The sequence below is a fragment of the Emydura macquarii genome, unplaced genomic scaffold (genome assembly GCF_026122565.2).
Source record: "Emydura macquarii macquarii isolate MOO-44397 ecotype Brisbane River unplaced genomic scaffold, CSIRO-AGI_Emac_v2 contig_2473, whole genome shotgun sequence".
Lineage (NCBI taxonomy): Eukaryota > Metazoa > Chordata > Testudines > Chelidae > Emydura > Emydura macquarii.
Genome location: NW_027132610.1, coordinates 11,774,772 through 11,793,996, shown reverse-complemented (window position 1 = coordinate 11,793,996; position 19,225 = coordinate 11,774,772). Strand labels below are relative to the sequence as shown.

The 19,225-nt window shown below is 48.4% G+C and overlaps 1 protein-coding gene across 1 annotated transcript in view; it reads right to left on the bottom strand.

Moving 5' to 3' along the window:
- Positions 1-15,729, bottom strand: part of KL (klotho) — a 54,647-nt gene extending 38,918 nt beyond the window's left edge. The window contains exon 1 of the mRNA XM_067562974.1: positions 14,523-15,729. Within this exon, the coding sequence (XP_067419075.1) occupies positions 14,523-15,365 (843 nt within the window). The 5' untranslated portion in view covers positions 15,366-15,729. The remainder of the gene's footprint in view (positions 1-14,522) is intronic.
- Positions 15,730-19,225: the final 3,496 nt, after the last annotated feature.

Genomic DNA, 19,225 nt, shown 5'->3' with positions numbered 1-19,225 from the left:
TGTTTAGTCTGCAAAAGAGAAGAATGAGGGGGATTTGATAGCGGCCTTTAACTACTTGAAAGGGGGGTCCAGGGAGGATGGGGCTAGGCTGTTCTCGGTGGTGGCTGGCAGATGACAGAACAAGGAGCAACAGTCTCAAGTTGCAGGGCGGGAGATCTAGGTTGGACATTAGGAAAACGTTTTTCACTAGGAGGGTGGTGAAGCACTGGAATGGGCTACCTAGAGAGCTGGTGGAATCTCCATCTTTAGAGGTTTTTAAGCTGAGGCTTGACAAAGCCCTGGCTGGGATGATATAGCTGAAGTTAGTCCTGCTTTGAGCAGGGGGTTGGACTAGATGACCTCCTGAGGTCCCTTCCAACTCTAATATTCTATGATTCTATGTTATCTGCACACATATTTTGGCCATATTTCAGGTTAGTGTGAAGTAAATTAAAGTAAAGTAAAGTAATTAAAGTGAGTAGATTTGTGGAAGGAAGTTTTTGTTACTCAGTGAAAAGTTTATAACTTTAATGAAGGAATTAGTGTTGTAAAGAACACCGAAGGCTAGATTCTGCCAGTTACACCTATATAAATCCAGAATGACTCCTATGAACTCATCTGTGTCTCTGGGCCCAATTCTGATTTCATTTCCACCAAAGCAAAAGAGATCAGAATCAGGCCCTTAGATGTTCGAAACCTGAGTTGCTGATAAGGGATACCAAATGTCTCACATTGTTCCCACATAGCTTTCTGCTAAAACTTGATGAATAAAGATTGCTCTTATTCTGCTCCACCTGTCGTAGCTCACACAGCTTTGCAGCCTTCCCTCAAGAAGCCAGGCAGGAATTACCAAGTTATAAATGCTATCTCAAATTAAGCTACAAATTTCACTCTTTAAAAAACTGAGGTTGGGTTTTATGCCAAACATCCTCACAAAATGTTTAAGTACAGTTAGGGATCATTCCTACCCTTTACCTGGAATGCTATGGAAAATTTCTAAAAGTAACGAGAAACGGCAAGTGGAACTGTTTGCCTCATGAGGTATTTAAGAAGCATTCTGTAGAAGTATTCAAGCCAAGAAAGCAGCCACTCCGGCAGCCCTTAATTATAAGAGTGGTTCCACAGCCCCACTATTTCCAATGGGACTATTCTTGTGAATAAGGGCTGTGGGACTGAGGCACTGGAGCTTGATCAAAGCCCACTGAAATTAGTGGGAGTCTTTCCACTGACTTCAGTGGGCTTTGTATCAAGCCCTCAAAAGTATGATTATAAAGAAGCAAAGGTTCCAAACTCCTTGATTGAAGAAGCTGAAGTACCAAGAGGTCCCTTCCACTCTATTACATGAGCACAGAAAAGGGTATCAACAAAGAGCAAATACCTTTTCACTTTCAGTCCTTCAGTGCCTAGTAAAGTTTTAGAAAGGATTCTTTTGGTGCCTACCCAAATGCCCTTTATCTTTATTAAACTGAAGTTAACCAACAGTTCACTATCTTCCTGGCAATGAACAGAACATATCCTGTCCAATATGTACCAAGGTCAAACTAGAACTTTGATCTTAAATAAAAAAATTGGTATTGCTTACATAGGAAAACAATAATAGATAACTTGTATTTTAAGTTTGAATAGCATTTCCTTTTATCTTTTCAAGATCTGACCAAGACATAATATGCCTGTAGCTGAAGGATATCCATTTAGGGCCTAATCTTACCACTCTTCGACATCTTGAATAGCACTTTACTTCACAAGTAGCCCTATTGTTTTCACTATTGCAGAGTAAGGTACTGCTCAATGTTAGCAATGCGGTACAACTGGAACTTTATTTACTCAGAATGAGTATTTGAAAACAACTCATTCTGTGAATGTAGTGTGTAGTCATGTGCATGGAGGACAAAATGGGGTTACTTTCATGCTTTCTGCACCAGGTATTTACAGTTGATTTTTATAAAAGTAAGGCCAACCCAAGTTTTCTGTTTTAGCCTGCTTTACAACTGAACTCCTACTTTATTTTAATTTTTGCATTCATGCTGAAAGCTCCAAAGAGTCTCTCAACTCACAAATGGTTGAATTTGTGACTATAATCAGAAACACCTATATCAAGAAGACGATAATAGGAAATCACGTCTAATCTGAATTCTCTCTACTGGTTTAATTATACTTGTTCGTCATCTCTGACACTTTAAAGCGACATGACTCAAAAGACAAGGGATTAAACTAATTTGTATTTGTAATAAAATATTTGTAAACAAATATTGTCCAAGAAGAGGAAAAGATATTAAAAGCTAGAGACAGATAAAACAAGGTTACTTACCAGTAACTGTTGTTCTTCGAGATGTGTTGCTCATATCCATTCCATTATAGGTGTGTGCGCGCCCCGTGCACAGATTCCCAGAACTTTTTCCCTTAGCAAGCCCCACAGGGTCGGCTCAGGCGCCCCCTGGAGTGCTGCGCTCCATGCCGCAGTATATAGGGCACTGCCGACCCCGTGGCCCCTCAGTCCCTTCCTTCTGCCGACTCTGACAGTGGGGACGGAGGGTGGGTGTGGAATGGGTATGAGCAACACATCTCGAAGAACAGTTACTGGTAAGTAACCTTGTTTTCTCTCTTCGAGTGATTGCTCATATCCATTCCATTATAGGTGATTAAATAGCCATACCTTGGAGGTGGGTAGGAGTCAGCGTTGAGCCGCCCTCGCCAGCACGGCTCTGCTGAAGCCCGCGTCCTCTCTTCCCTGTTGTACGATGGCGTAGTGGGACGTGAAGGTGTGGACCGACGACCAGGTCGCTGCTCTGCAGATGTCCTGCAGGGGCACTCTCCTCAGGAAGGCCGCAGATGAGGCCTGGGCCCTGGTTGAGTGCACTGTCACAGCTCCTGGAAGCGGCATCTTCACCCGCTTGTAACAGGTCCTGATGCAGGCGGTGATCCAGGTGGAGATGCGCTGGGTGGAGACGGGTGAGCCCTTCATCCGGTCCGCCACTGCCACGAACAGCTGTGTTGACTTCCGGAATGGCCTGGTCCACTCGATGTAGTAGGCCAGGGCTCGTCTGACATCTAGGGAGTGCCATCTCCGCTCCTCCTCCAAACCGTGCGGTTTAGGAAAAAACACGGGAAGGAAGATATCCTGGTTATAATGAAACTGAGACATCACCTTAGGCAGGAAAGCCGGGTGGGGTCTCAGTTGGACCTTATCTTTGTAGAAGACCATATAGGGGGGCTCCGAGGTCAAAGCTTTTATCTCGGAGACCCTCCTAGCCGATATAATGGCCACCAGGAAGGCTACCTTCCAAGAGAGGACGAGCAGTGGGCATGTAGCCATGGGCTCGAAGGGGGGTCCTGTCAACACGGTGAGGACCAGGTTCAAATCCCAGGGAGGTACCGGGTCACGGACCTGCAGGTATAGCCTCTCCACCCCCTTAAAGAACCTGACTGACATGGGGTGAGAGAACAGGGATCGTCCTTCCATTGGTTGGTGGAAGGCCGAGATAGCCGCCAGGTGCACCTTCAGGGAGGCCAGTGCTAGACCCTGGAGCTTTAGATGGAGCAGGTACTCCAAAATTGCCTGTATGGTCGAACCGCTCAGTGGGATACCCCGGGATTCCGCCCAACAGGTAAAACGCTTGCACTTGGCCCGGTACACCACCTGAGTGGAAGGTTTTCTGCTGCCGAGCAGAACCTGCTGGACCTGCAATGAGCAGGCTCTCTCACCATCAGGTGGAGGGAGTCCAGGTCCGGGTGCAACAGGCGACCCTGGTCCTGGGAGAGCAGGTCGTAGTGCCTCGGGAGCGGGAGCGGCGGATCGATGGACAGGTCGAGCAGCATGCTGTACCAGTGCTGCCGTGGCCAAGCTGGTGCAATCAGTATCACATCTGCTTTGTCCCTCTTGATTTTCAAGAGGACCTTGGGTAGAAGCGGGATAGGGGGAAATGCATACGTGAGGGTCCCCGTCCAGTCTAGAAGGAACGCGTCGGAGAGGGAGCCCAACTCGTGACCTCGGGGCGAGCAGAACCTCGGGCACTTCCTGTTCCAGGACGACGTGAACAAGTCCAGTTGGGGAGCTCCCCACTTCCGGAAGATTGAATCTACCACCTCCTGGTGCAGTGACCAATAGTGGCGGGGTAAGAATGACCGGCTGAGGCGGTCCGCCTCATCGTTCCTGACCCCGGGGAGGTGAGAGGCAGAGACGTGGAAGTCGTGCCTCACAGCGAAGTCCCACAGTCGCGTAGCCTCCTGGCATAAAGCCGAGGAGCGCGCTCCCCCCTGCCTGTTCATGTAGAACATGGCCGCCGTATTGTCCGTGAGGACGTGAATTATCTTGCCCTTCAGGAACCTGAGGAAGACCTTGCAGGCCAGGCGGACTGCCCTCAGTTCCCTGACATTGATATGGAGGGCTCTTTCGACCGGTGATCAGAGCCCCTGTGTGCTCAAGTCTTTGCTGATGTGGGCCCCCCATCCCACATCTGAGGCGTCTGTTATGAGTCACTGAAGGAGCCAAGTCTCTGAAGGGGACATCCCTCAGAACCTCCCCCGGGTTCCTCCACCAGTCTAGGGAGGACATTACCTGGGTGGGAACTGTAACAACCCTGTTCATCGAATGTCTGGCTGGTACATACACTGAGGCCAACCACCCTTGGAGAGGCCTGAGTTTGAGGCGAGCTAGCCTCACTACATATGTGCACACCACCGTATGTCCCAACAGCTGAAGGCAGTGCCTGGCTGTCGTCGTGGGGGACCTATGTAATTCGGTAATTATGGCGGCCATGATCTCGAACCGAGGCTGTGGGAGAAAGGCTCTGGCCTGGGTGGCATCTAGGGTGGCCCCTATGAATCTATGCGCTGCACCGGGGTGAGCATGGACTTCTGCTCGTTGATGAGCAGCCCCAGTCTGGTGCATGTCGCGCAGGCTGTTCCTCACATGAGCCCTGGACCTGCCCCGGATCAGCCAGTCTTCCAGGTATGGGAAGATCTGGACCCCTTTGCGGCGGAGATAGGCCGCTACCACGGCCATACACTTCGTAAAGACCCTGGGGCTGATGAAAGGCCAAATGGCAGGGCCGAGAAATGGTAGTGGCAGCCAGTTACCACGAACCTGAGGAACCTTCTGTGACTTGGGAGGATAGAGATGTGGAAATACGCATCCTTGAGGTTGAGGGCAGCATACCAGTCTCCTGGATCTAGGGTGGGAATGATGGAGGCTAGGGAAACCATGTGAAACCTGATGTGTCTGATGAATCTGTTCAGACGACGGAGATCTAATATGGGCCTCAGGCCCCCCTTGGCCTTGGGGATTAGGAAGTACCGTGAATAAAATCCCCTGCCCCGTTCCTGTGGAGGAACTTCTTCTACCGCTCCGAGGGAGAGGAGGGAGTTAACCTCCTGTACGAGCAGCTGCTCGTGAGCGGGGTCCCTGAAGAGGGACTGGATAGGGGAAGAGTCCGGTGGGAAGGCCGTAAGCTGAAGGGCATAGCCCCTGAGGACTACGCCGAGGACCCAGCGGTGCGAGGTGATGGTTTCCCATTCGGCATAATAGGGCCGAAGCCTGTGGGCAAAGGGCCGGGAGAGATCCAGTGGCAATGAAGGAGTGCCACCCTCGTGCACACCATCAAAATCGTTTATTTCCATTGTTGCCCTTGCGGTCACGGCGATTGGGCGCCCTGAAGCGATCCCGACCCCTCCTGGATTGAGCGGGTCTGGGGCCTGGCCTGGGAGGCGGCGGTGGTTGCCTCTGGGCCAGAGGCCGAGATTGACGTCTCGTGGTCTGCGGGATGTAGAGCCCTAGGGACCTAAGGGTGGCCCACGAATCTTTCAGGGCATGGAGCTTCTCATCTGTCTTATCAGAGAAGAGCCCCCCCCCCCCCCTCCAAACGGAAGGTCTTGTATTGCTTGCTGGACCTCCTGGGATAATCCTGAAGATTGCAGCCAGAAGAAGCAGTGCATGACGATGGCCAAAGCCATCACCCTGCTGGTGGCATCCGCCGCATCGCTGACTGATTGTAATGCCGCATTTGCCACTGCCGCTCCTTCCTGGGTCACAGTGGCAAAGTCCATGGCCTGATCTGGTGGCAGCCCCAACTGGAACCTCTGGAACACCTGGTGGTTGGCGACACATAGCTGCAGTGCCGAGGTGGAGTAAACCTTACGGCCAAAAAGGTCCAGCTTCTTGCTGTCCTTGTCTTTTGGGGTGTTGCCCTGGCCACCCTGTCAGTCGCACTGGTTGACAGCGTCAACAACCAGTGTTCCCGGGCAGGGTGGGTATACAAAAAGTCAAAACCCTCTTTGGGAACATAGTATTTCCTTTCCGCGGCCTTGGAGGTAGGGGCCATGGAAGAGGAGGTCTGCCAGAGGGCCTTGGTGAGTTTCATGACCCTCTCGTGCACCGGGAGGGCGACACGCAATGGCCCTGTGAAGCCAGATGACCCAAAGAGAGGGTCTTCCTCCTCGGACATCTCTTTGAGGTCCATGTTGAGGTTATCCGCCACCCGCTTTAGCAGATCCTGGTAGGCCCTGAAGTCAAAGGGGAGGAGGAGGAAGACTGCGGGAGGGGCCCCCTGGAGGGACCCTCCTCAGGGTCTGAGCCCTCATCAGAGGGATGACCCTGGTCTGGTTGGGCCGGAGGCGGGGGTGCTGCTGGACCACCAAAGAGTGGATGGATACAGTGCCCTGGCCCATCTAGGTACCCCACGGTCCCCAGTACGGCCACTGCCAGGGGCCTTGGGGCCATGCCGTTGCCTGCACTGGTGCTTGCAGAGGCTGGCGTGCTTGGGATCCAGAGCTGCTAGACCATCGTTTGCAGCCCCGGGTTGCTGAGCGGTCCCTAGATGACGATGGGGCGCGCCAGTGCTGACGTCTCCGATGTCGTCAGGGGGACGAGCTGCTGGAGGAGTGGGATGTGGAACTCCCCCTGTGCCTCGATCTTTTGCGGTGACGTTTCCCACCTCGGGAGTGGGAGCGGTGCCCCCTATGTCTCCTCGAGGCGGAGTGAGAGCGTAGCCTACTCCGCGGTGCCAAGACGAATGGTGCCGGAGCAGGCGGTGCCGAGGCAGGCGGTGCCGGAGCAGGCGGTGCAGCGACCATTGCCCGCGTCGGAGAGGGTGACCGCTCCAGGCTATGCACCGGAGTTGGGGATCGGTGCTGAGCGAGGCTCCATACCGAGGTATCGGAGTCGGAGCTATGATCCCTACGCGAAGCAGAACTGGATCGGTGTCGCCTCACGCATTTGCCTCTCGACCGCCCTCGGTGCCGTGGTGTTGAGGCGCTTGACGACTCAGAGTCAGAGCTAGGAGGGGAGCCCGCACTCTCGACCCTCCTTGACCGTCTGGAGGGAGACCTCGACTCCTGTCTCCTCCACCCACCGGGGCAACCCATCGCGGGTTTACCCCAAGATGCCGATCCCGGAATCCTCGGCCGAGGGGGGATGGAGGCATGGGCAGGCCCATGAGGGCGCGTGCTGCCGCAAAAGCCTCCGGCGTCAATGGCCCTTGCAAAGGTGCTCCCCCACCCCGAGGAGTCGGGGGAGGCTCCCTGTGAGGAGATGCTGGTGCCGGAGTCGCTCCCTGCTGTACTGGTCGCAGGGAGGAGTCCATGTGTGCAGCCTCGGGCCGCATCTTCTTCTTTGGCACCGTTGGCTTCGGTGCCAGTGTCGGTGCCGTTGGGGCGCTCCGCACCAAGGAGACGCTCGGTGCCGCCGGCGATCTCAATGGCTCGGAGTCTGGCCGGAGCGCGGACTCCATCAGGATAGCCTTCAGCTGGGCATCCCGCTCTTTTTGGGTGCGTGGCTTGAAAGCTTTGCAAATTTTACATTTCTCTTGTCTGTGCTGCTCTCCGAGGCATCGGAGGCAGCAGTTGTGAGGATCACTCACGGAGAAAACTTTAGCACACATGGTGCAGACTTTGAAGCCGGTGGAGCCAGGCATGGCTCTAAAGTAGTCCCAAAGGGCACTTGTTTGTGATCTACTTATCTACTAAGGAGTTGTAAACTATCACAATAAACTAACAAAGGAAAGCACTAGAATGCTAAGGGAGGCTACTTGCGATATGCAAGAGGCAGACGTTCCAGCAACTGTCACAGACGGTAAGAAGGAACTGAGGGGCTGCGGGGTCGGCAGCGCCCTATATACCGCGGCATGAGTGCGGCACTCCAGGGGGAATGTGTTCCAGTTCCGGGAATCTGTGCATGGGGCGCGCACACACCTATAATGGAATGGATATGAGCAATCACTCGAAGACAGAATTTCTGATTTGTTTCTATTGTGACTGGTAATATTTCAACAACAAAAAAGCGGGGGAGGGGGGGAAAGGATCTGCATGTGGCAGCAAAACGGGATTATCTACAGATGCTCCTGGTTTTAAAAAAATCTGTTAGATGTATTTCTACAATAACTATCAGGTGTATTCATCTTTAACTGGGCCAAGTTCTGCTCTCAGTTACTTCAGAATAAATCTAAAATATATCAATTGACTTCAGTGGAAGCTCCTCTGCATTTACAAGTGAACAGAATTTGGGGCACTGACCATGCATTATTCTTATTTAATATTAAAGGAAGTGGTGTGCATGCACTGAGAGGAGAAAGTGCCTAGATTTAGAATTATTCACATTTTTTAGGGTTCAGTGTTCAATGATCAGACCCCAAAGGTCAATACCTAAGAACAAACAGTATTTATCTAGGAAAAAGAGAGAAGAGTCAGCATCCTGTCTGCTGTGTGACTGGTTTCTAGGCAGCAGCTCCTCTCCACTTCTTAAAGAAATAATGTGTTGTTCGGTTTCTGAAAATGCAGTTTATGTTGTGCAAATTGGCACAAGTTCAATGAACAAACTACAAGAAACAAGAAAAAAATCATTTGCAGAAACAGAACATTGCTCTGATTCTTTGAGGAGGAAGAGGAGCTGCCACCAATACTCTAGTCACCCAGTAAGGAGATACAGACTCTTCTCTTTCTTAACTGAATGAATGCGCCGCCCCTTTTCAACTTGAGTGGCTAGTCAAACTTTGGGCCCCTAGAGGTGTTCCAAATGGGAGCATAAATTGACAATGGAGTCTTATTTTCTTTGGTGCAATCTTGTTTATTTACAAGGAATGTACAAGGTCCTGATTCTCCGAATGCAGGAGGAACCAGAAACAAAACAACAGCTTCTTTAGTCTACACTAGAAAATTAGGTTGGTTTAACTATGTCAGTCAGAAACAGAGCTGGTGCTAGGTATAAGTAAACCCCGAGCAGCTCAAGGGGGCCCCCATTCACTTTTTATTATATGTTGTGGGAGGCAGGGGCACAAAATATTCCTGCTAGCACTGCCTCTGATCATAAATGTGAAAAATCCACATCCATAAGTGACAGTGTTATGGTGACCTAAGTCCTCGTGTAGACAGCGCTAGATTGATGGAAGAATTCTTCCATGAACTTAGCTAATGCCTCTTGAGCAGGTGGATTACCTATGCTGACAGGAGAACCTCTCCCATCAGCATAGGCAGTGTTTACATTGAAGCACTATGGCGCAGCTGTGTCACTGTAGTGTTTTAAGTATAGACATGTCTTAACTTACAGTCTCTTTAGTCAACACTAGACCCCAAAAATATCTCTTTTTTCCAGGGTCATACACCATGCTCCCAGGCTGTTGCTGTGGTACAGAAACTGAGACAGACAGAGCAGAGACTAGAGGGAGAAGCTTGGATTTTTACCTGTGAGTCTCTCTCCCTCTCTCAGACACACATCCTCCCCCAGCAGAAAACTCCAGCTACACGGTGCTAATTTGTTAGCAAACTCTATTAGGCCTTATTTGAAGTGCGACCCCTTAACTGTCTCTTACAACTATCTTAAGTGAAGAACGTATTCACACATCAGTTTTAATGAAGTTTAACTCAGCCCATGACAAGTTTAACCTAGCTCATAATAATAGGATGCATCCAATGTGCGGCAGCATTCTGCCATTCTGTTTTCTGGCTATAGACTTGATGGGGTATCAACTTTTATGGATTCAACCTGTTCTATCCAACTTCTTTTGTTAATATTAGCATAAAATTACACCTATTTCTTACCCGGTTTTGGAGGCTCAAACCAGTCAGAAACAAAGTATTATCTTAAGAAAAATATTCATTTACCCCAGTACCCTAGAACTAAGGACCAGATTTTCAGCTGGTGTAAATCAGCATAGCTGCATTGGCTTCAATAGAGTGGTTTGTTCCCCACATACACTTAGAGAAGAAAAATAACCTAAATTACATTTATCTATATTACACATCTTCCTTATTAATTATTTATAAGTTATATAAAATGTGCCTTATTCTATTAATTCAGAATTTGAAATGAGGCTACTACAAAGAGTTTTACAACTTGTGAGTGAACATTGATAAAACGTGTTGTGATGCTTTCCAGGGGTTCCCAGGGTGGTAGGGCACCTTGCTAATACCTGCCCTTAGTGTAAGGAAGCCTTGTCTGTGCCTGCCAGTGGTCAGCTCCTCACCTCTACCAGCCAAGGCAACACAAGCACGTTCATCTAGGTCTAGGCACAAAAAAGAGAGCACAAAAAATAGTAGGTCGGCCAGGATATGGCCATTTAATCATTCAAGTCACTATGCAGCATGACTAGACACATATTTAGGCACCTAAATGTAATCAATGTATTTACACTTGCAAGTATCCATGATGTATTTTAAAAGTTTTCCATTTTTAATGTTTCATTCCCCAATTCCTACGTGTAAAAGTATAGACCCATATACTGGATTTTGAAATCAACATTACAAGAAAAAAAAATTTTTTTTTAAACAAAAAAAGAACACTTTTGCATTAAAGTTTACAAATTGAAAAATGCTAACCACAAAGCAGAATAAACTGTGACACGTAAATTAAAAAATTCAAAAAAAATGATAGTACATGCAACAGTGTACTATGAACACATACCCAAGCCAAATTCAGACCTTGGTAAATGCATGAAATTCCACTGACTTGTTTACACCAACCCTGAATTTGACTCACATTTTAATTCTTATCTGATTACTTTTTCAGATAATAAAAAACATCCTCAGAAAGGGCCCATAATCCACATTAATATCTGTGGGATTTGAGGGACATTTACACTAATCAACATTTTGTAAAATGCATCAGTAAAAAGACTTGCATAAGCTATTAATCTTTTTGCTCATAAAGGTCTTTGTTTGAATAAAAGCAAAAAAGATGCTAGAAACTGAAAACATATGGTAAATTAAGGGATAAATGTGAGAGGATATGCATATTAGAGAAGTTGAGTATTAATCTGTTGATAGCCAAACATTTGAGAACAAAGGAAGGCTTTTTTGAAGATCTTCTGCAAGTTTGATTTCACTGGGACAAGTAACCAAGGAGGAGGTAGTGGGGAGACTCAGACTGGATGAGGAGCCTGAGACTGGGAGCTAGTGGGCACAGGGAATGTGGGCAGTGGGGAGAGAGTGGGTCAGTCAGGGGAGACAAATCAGATGACAAGCTGGGACCAGGAGAACTGGGAGCAGCTGGGGAGAGAGACTGGGAATAAGGAAAGGAACTGGGAATGGCCGGGCAAGAAGAATGGGACTGGGAGCAGGGGAACTGGAAATGGAAACAGGAGGAAAGCCTGAGACTGAGAGAGGGAGACCAATGGGGGAGACTGGCGTGGGCTGAGCAAAAAGACTTGGATTGGGATGAGAAGCCAGAGGCGTGAAGACTGGGGCTAGGATGAGGAGCTGGGGTGGGGGAAGAAACAAGACTGACAGAGGGACAGGTTGGAGTGGATGGGGCAGAAAGGGTCAAGTTTCAAGAGAACAGACAGCAGAATCTGTGCCACAAATGCTCACTCCTCTTCAGAGCCTGAAATGGAACCCAAGATTCCTGAGTCTCACGGCTGCTCTGATGTCAGCAAATATCCATGAAACCTCCTGAAGAAGTGCATGTCTCATCTTCACCTAGTGCTGGTCCACAAAGAGGATGACTACCTACCAAAAATTACCAGTTATTCTGTTAGCTCGAGTGGCAGTGGTCTGTTGGTGAGTTTAAAAATTCCACATTGATGATCCCTGTGGGGGTCAATATGATGCAATATGATGGAATTTGGAGGGCAGGAAGAGTATTTCACAGTTTGCTTAAAAAAATAAAATAAAATAAAAACAAATCTAGAATTTTACATTAAAAATCCCTATGTTAAAAGAACATTAAGGTTGCAAAATAAAGTACTCAAAAGTTTTGAAATGTCTGTGTAACTTTAATTCAGTCCCCTAATGCATATACGTTATGATACCATTTTGACCGTAATGATCAGATACTATTGTTTTCTACAAGAACTTTGCCTCATTCAGTGCACTGAATGGATGGTGATGCTACACACCATCCAACTATTGCAACAACTGAATCAGGAGTCCTAAAGCTTCATTTCACAACCTTGATTCATCCCTACACAAGGTCACTCTGGGCACTGAATGAGGCAGTATCTATGCAACTGGTTAATGATGCCTATACACAATAACTTGTGGTTGCACTTTGCATTTACAGTCATCCCTAAAGCTTGAAAACAAATTGAACTAAACCTCACATTTTCAGTCTTTTATATACTGTAGAAATGTTAAATTTTGCACTCCAAAAGATATCTCTACTCAGTTTTACCTGTGTAATTGTGTCAATTTATGCATCCAGATATGTTGACTTGTAGCACCTCTTTAAAGAGTCAGTGAAAACATTTGGTATAGTGGTAAAATATTTTCATGTTTTTGAGAAAAATATTTTCATGCATGTATGTAGATGATAGAGCTGGTTGAAAATTTTCCTTCAGAATGTTTTCTTGACGGGACATGACTGACAAAATGGACATTTTTGTATTTCCGCCCCATTTTTGTGAAAATTTTGAACAAGAAAACATCATTTCCTAACTAGTTCTAGCAAATAGCATAAATATGTTATAGTAAAAATTACCAGTTGTATAGTATACATGTTGGGTCATATCTATGAATTTTTGTATGTGGCAGAAGCACTTGCAATTTACCAATTAGAGTTCAGAAAATTGCCTACAAATTTTGTCTTAATTTCACTGACAAGGTTTAAAATTCACTGTTCCTAGCTCAAAATAATATTAATCTCCAGCTACAATTAGTGGGACTACTCACATGAGTAAGGATGGCAGGTTGGGGGCCTTAGGTTGTATTCTCCTTGGGGCATTTCTTTACATGTTTCCTTGTGGCTTTCTCTAATTACACACACACACACAAAAACTATACTAAAAGAATGTTGTTAAGATTTAGAGAGACAAGGTAGGTCTTTTAATGGACCAATTTCTATTGGTGGAAGGGACAAGCTGTTTTGCTTCACTGAACTCTGCTTCAGGTCTGGAAAAGGTAACCAGAGTGTCCAAGCTATGTACAAGGTAGGAATGATAGTTAAGCATAAGGGGTTTGCTCATGGAGACCACTTAAAATTAAGTGGGTTAGTAGGCAGCTGGGTGTGTTACAAATTGTTGTAATGAACCATAGGACTAGTGTCTCTTTTAAGTCTGTGATTTTTAGTGTCCAGCAGAGTTATGATTTAAGTTCCCAGGCTCATCTTTTGAAAAGACCTTCAAAACCTGGGGATTTAACAATGTTAGCATAGCATATAACCAGTAGCATATTACGTAGCTCAATGTAAATATTCACACAGTATCAATTCATATTTTATCTTAATTTGTATTTTATTTCAGCTTTGTAAGAGGCTAAATATTCTTTGATTAAATATTCTTTGAATGGAGAAGATACTTCATCATCTCATTATGCAGACATACAGCGCTGAAACTTTTTTTTATATATTGCAGGTGGTATAGTCTGAATTTATGCAGATTTACTATAGTGGCAATTTTAGCAGGAATGCCAAATGCATTTTATCTTCACTGGTGGATGGCAGTGAATTCACAAAGTCTGCCAAAGCAGGAAAGTTGATAGGTGGATAGACCTTAGGGAGATGGATATTATCTGCAAGAAATCTACCAACATGTAGCACCCCACCTAATCTCCTTTGCCTGCCATTAAATCCCATTAATCTACTTTAGACAATATCCTCTTTGTCTCAGTAAATCCCTATTTAATATATATACAGATTTTTCCCAACAGTTCTTAGGCGAGGTGTACCTAGTTTGCAATTCTCTTCCGGGGAACCCCCTTCCTTCCAAGTTTCTTAGATCCTGCCAGGCATTTCCCAACATGGAGAAGCCCCGGTCTCCAAATCTGCCTTTGTAAATCCCGGCTCCTCAGCAGCTTCCTAGGTGTGTGAACCAGGAAGCCCCCTTTTCCTCTCTTCCCGCTCTCCTCCATCCACCCCCAGCAGCTCCTCTCCCTTCTCCAACCACCGCGCCTTCCCAGCTGGGGAAGGAACTTTTTCCTCCAGACGTGGGCTGGGAGAGGAGAGACGGAGGCGCTTTTTCCTTCTCCTTCCGTCCCCACTCGTGGGGGCAAACTCCCTGGCCGGCCTGCCTGCCACCCAGCGCTGCCAACGGGCATCAACTCCACCCCCAACCGGGGAGGGGGTCGATGCGTTTCCTCCCCTCCATCCCCAGCCCGCGGGGCGCCCAGCCCAGCCCAGCCCTTACCTGCAGCAGGTTGTGCGCCGCCCTGTAGCCCAGCCGCGGGCCGCCCTGGACGCCCGGGGGCAGCCGGCCGGTGGCGTAGCCGTGCCAGGCCACCACGTAGGGGTTGTCCATGGTGAGCCAGTAGCGGACCTGGGCGCCGAAGTGCCTGAAGCAGAGCTCGGCGTAGTCCCGGAAGAGCGGGGCGAGCAGCGGGCTGGCCCAGCCCCCGTAGGCGTCCTGCAGGCGCTGCGGCAGGTCCCAGTGGTAGAGGGTCACCACCGGCTCCACGCCCAGCCGGCGCAGGCGGGCCAGCAGGCGGCCGTAGTGCGCCAGGCCGGCGGGGCTGGGGGGCGCCGTGCCGTTGGGCAGCAGGCGGGCCCAGGAGAGCGAGAAGCGGTAGTGGGAGACCCCCAGGCTGCGCAGCGCCTCGGTGTCGCGGAAGAGGTGGTTGTAGCTGTCGCTGGCCACGTCCCCGGCGCCGCCGCCGCCGCCGGCGGGCGCCGCCCGGTGCGCGAAGGTGTCCCACACCGAGGCGCCTTTGCCGCCCTGGCGCCAGCCGCCCTCGGCCTGGTACGCGGCGCTGCCCGCCCCCCACAGGAAGCCCTCGGGGAAGGTGTCGTAGAGGAAGAGCTCGTCCTCCGGGTAGGGCAGGCGGGCGAAGCGAGCCCAGGTGCCCGCGCCCTGCCCGGGCTCCCCGAGCAGCGGGCGGCCGCCCAGCAGGCAGAGCAGCAGCCAGGGCAGCGGCGCAGGTGTCATGCTGCCGGGCGGGCAGAGAGGGGACGCGCGTGTGTGAGCGCCTGGCCCCTGCCCTGCAGCCCCCTTTATCTCCTCCCCAGCCCCCGGGTGGCCGCGGCTATTAATCATTACCTAGGAGCTGCGCGTCCTTTGCAGCCTCCGCCGGGCGGGGGCCGGGCTGGGGGCTGGGGGGCGCCCTGCCTTTCGGCGGACGGGCGTGCGACTGCAGGGGGCGGGGGAGGGTGTTTTAGGGGTGCACAGTCCGCGCTCCCAGGAGGGGGGAGGGGAGGGGGAGCAGCTTCCCCATAGGCTCCACGCTTCTCCCTCGAGCAGCGAGGCGGCGGCGTGGCTCTGTCCCTCCCCTCCACCTGTAGCGCAGAGCCACGAGCCTGCCCGGCGCTTCGGAGGCGAGTTCTGCGGCGCCCAGGCAGGTGCTGAAGGCGCTTGTTGAAGCGGGCAGCGCGCTGCCTGGGGTGCGGGTGGCGGGGCATAGCTTTAAGTACACACCTTTGAAACGTAGCCCTTCTCTGGACAGGGGAGCAGTTTAAAACCCCTGGGGGATGTTTTCTGTGACCCCCCCCCCCCCCTCCTCCTATTAAATAAACGATTGATGGCGCACGAAGCCAGGTGGGAAATAACCTCAGGCTCTTAGGGAGCGGAAGGGGGAATCTCTCTGCTCCCGCCGGCATCAGCCCAAATCTGACTGGGGAGACACTTACGTGTGTGTGCCAGCCCCAAGCAGGCTACCTCTTCCCTCGGGCTGTGGCAGTGCCCGCACGGTTGAATGGAAAGCACTGCTGCAGCAGGGATTTACTGGAATCCCTGTAGGTGTGATAGAAGTGACGAGTAAGGGTTTCACCAACTGCACCAAAGTCAGAATAAGTCAATCTTCAAGAAACTTTTTAGCAGGCATCTAAATGACAACTCTGCCGGAGCTCCTGAGACACACTTATGATGAATTGCCTTTCATGGTCATTTCTCCTCGGGGGCGCATGAACAATTAATAAAAGAAAGGGGGAAGTACAATACAATATTGTAGTCCTAGCTCCAACAGTGGAAAAACTGCCTGTGGCGAACTATACAGGCACGTCCTTAGAGCGGTCTACTGTGACTCACTGCGATCACAAACTAGGATCACCCCGACAATCGAGATGGAAATAACTTATAACGCCGGGGAGTCAAAAACCCTCTTGCAGTACAGTTATAGACAGCGCTTTGCTTCAAATGTCGCAGGCACAGGTTTTTCAATCCACCATTTATTTCATGGTACAATATCAAGAGTCACCGCAGCTGCGATCATTCCACTCATGCAATAAAAAACTCATTGACCAAGAACTCTGAACTCTCTCACCCATGCACATATTAGCTCCTGGGTATCCACCCGCCGGCAACATTCCATTCTCCTTTCTGGAGGTGAAGAGTACGGCACATGGTTGTTTGCTGCATGCAAACACCTTTCAATTGGAAATGCCTGACAGATCTTCACAGCACAAAAGCCATCAAGTGGTGTATTTAAGTTTAATGATTTAGTCCCGCCCTTTAATTGCTTGTGTGAGTGTGTTATGCGGACTGTTTCTAAAGGTCAGGTTTCAAATGGCTACTCTTTTTATCTCATTTAATCCAAAATATCTGACGAGAGCAATAAAATTTAAAAAACGCTGAAAAGGCCAGTATTTAAAATTCAAATATTTGAACTCTTAACAGTTGGGGCATCTAAAAGCAATATGCATCTGCTAGAGAGACTGATAACTACAGACAGATGTTCCCAGGAGATAACGTTATTATTTAACCAAAGAATGAAAGTATTATGATAATTTAACTATTTTTAGAAAAATAATCGTCTGCGGGGAGGAAAAGGCAGGTGAATCGCTTATAATTTATCGTATCTGAATAGCAATTGTTGCTGATGCTGCAGCGTTAGCTTTTATTTATTTTTCAGCTTGGTTCTAATCTTTCACGAGCATGACAGACTATTTTACTTGGCTTCCATCTTTTCCCCCATTTGCACTGATTAGATTTGGAAGGGTGTGCTTGCTTTGTTTTTTAAATATAGGAACCCAAATTTGCCGTACTGGATCATCCATCTACTCCATTAATTCTGATTAATTTATTTTTCTGTCAGATGGCTAGAGCTTTAGGTTGATGGCTGGGCTGCACAGGGACAGATTGTACTGGTTAATGCTATGTGCAGGAAATTTATGAAATGGAAGCAAATGAGAGTGTAGAGGTTGATACTATGACGGTGGTCAATCAGCTTAAGGGGTGTGTTTCCAGTCTGATAACCAGATAGCAATACAATCTGATCCACTGATTAAATTCTATTCCAGTCTAATTAAATAATAATTGTGGATCAAACTGGGCAATAAAAAACAATTCTCAGTTTATGCTGAGTAGTATCTAAAAGGTTTAATCAGTTGTCTCAGTAATGAATTAGACTGGACACCCCTGAAACATTTCAGTGTAAAGGACTGTTTAATTGTTTTGGGACTGTACAGTGAAAATACATTGTTTATTGGGTATTCTAGGAGTTTCATTGCTTTGAAACATGCTCTGTTGTGTAACATGGCATGCTGCTGTTTTCTGTTTTTTTCCTGTTTTCAGTTTGGTTGTTTACTGTTTAAGGAGGAGGAACATATGATAACTGTTATTGATATTGAGATAGTGACCAGGGGCTCCAGGCATACATGGGTCCTTTGTGCTGGGTGCTGTACCAACACATGGGGTGAGAAACAGTTCCTGTTCTAAAGAACTTACACATCAGAACTGCCATGGACTTCACTGTGTAATGAGTATATATATCAGCATATGTGCAATGTGCCCAGCCATTTAATGGCATCATCATCAGCCAGGTGGAGAATTGGTAGCCTACCATTGAAATAAGTCACTGAGCCCTCAACAATAATATGCGACGTAGTCTGAAGTTGACCACAGTTGCGGCTCATTAGAAAAACCCCATTTAAAAAGATTGGCTGCACAATTGCCCTGTCCTATTCGAAAACGGTTCAGAGATGACCACAGGTACTTTGGCAGAGCAAAACTTTGTGGACAGATGGTTGGGTCAATGATGAGAGAGTGATTAAAGGCTGTCATCGTTGACTGCTCATTTCACCAATCAGATTTCTCCATAATGTCCTGTGGTGGCATAAATGACCATAATGAGCATCTAGAAGACAGGCAAGCTAGTGGGTGGTTGAATAAGTCTGCATACAACTATTCTCATGGATCTTAGTCAACAGCATGACAGAGGCCTTCTCACAGCGAATGTGGGGTGGTGCTATGTTGCTAAGTATCAGTAGCCATGGCAATGGGGTTGCCCGTAAAGTACCAGTACCAATACGCATAGCTTTGTTAAGCTCTACATCAACCAGCCTTGTGTAAGATGAGCAACACCAGACAGGAGCACAGTACCCTGCCGTTGAAGGGCAGGGGGCAAAGGCTGATGTTCTGTGTCCAGGAGCTCGCACCCCAGGTTGAACTGGCTAATTTTCTGAGTAGATTGTTCTGAGTGCTGACTTAGGCTGCTGACTTCCTCAAGTGGTTAATGACCTATCCAATATCATACTGAGATAAACTAGGTTTGGATCATGCTGCAGGTATTGGCCATTGAGGAAAATGTTTAACTCGTAGCTTGAGCTGCATTATGTAGATGAAATACACTAGAAACCGTCTTTGAAAAGCTCAGCTGCATGCACCATCAACTACTATATTCTGCCATAAGTTTTATATCTTCATTCAAGACCTTGTCAATTTCTGAGAAGGACTGAGCTTGGTAGCTGCCGCAGATATCATCGGCACAGATAAACTTGCACGAGAGTATAGCTGGCAGGTTGTTGATGTATACATTGAACAGTATTGGTGAAAGAACTGAGCCTTGAGGGAGGCCATTGATATGACGCTTTCAAGAGTTACAGCAGTTGCCTGTGTGTACTCTAAACTGTCTGTTTTGGAGAAAAGTTCTACTACTTCGGCCACCCAGCATGGGGCTATTC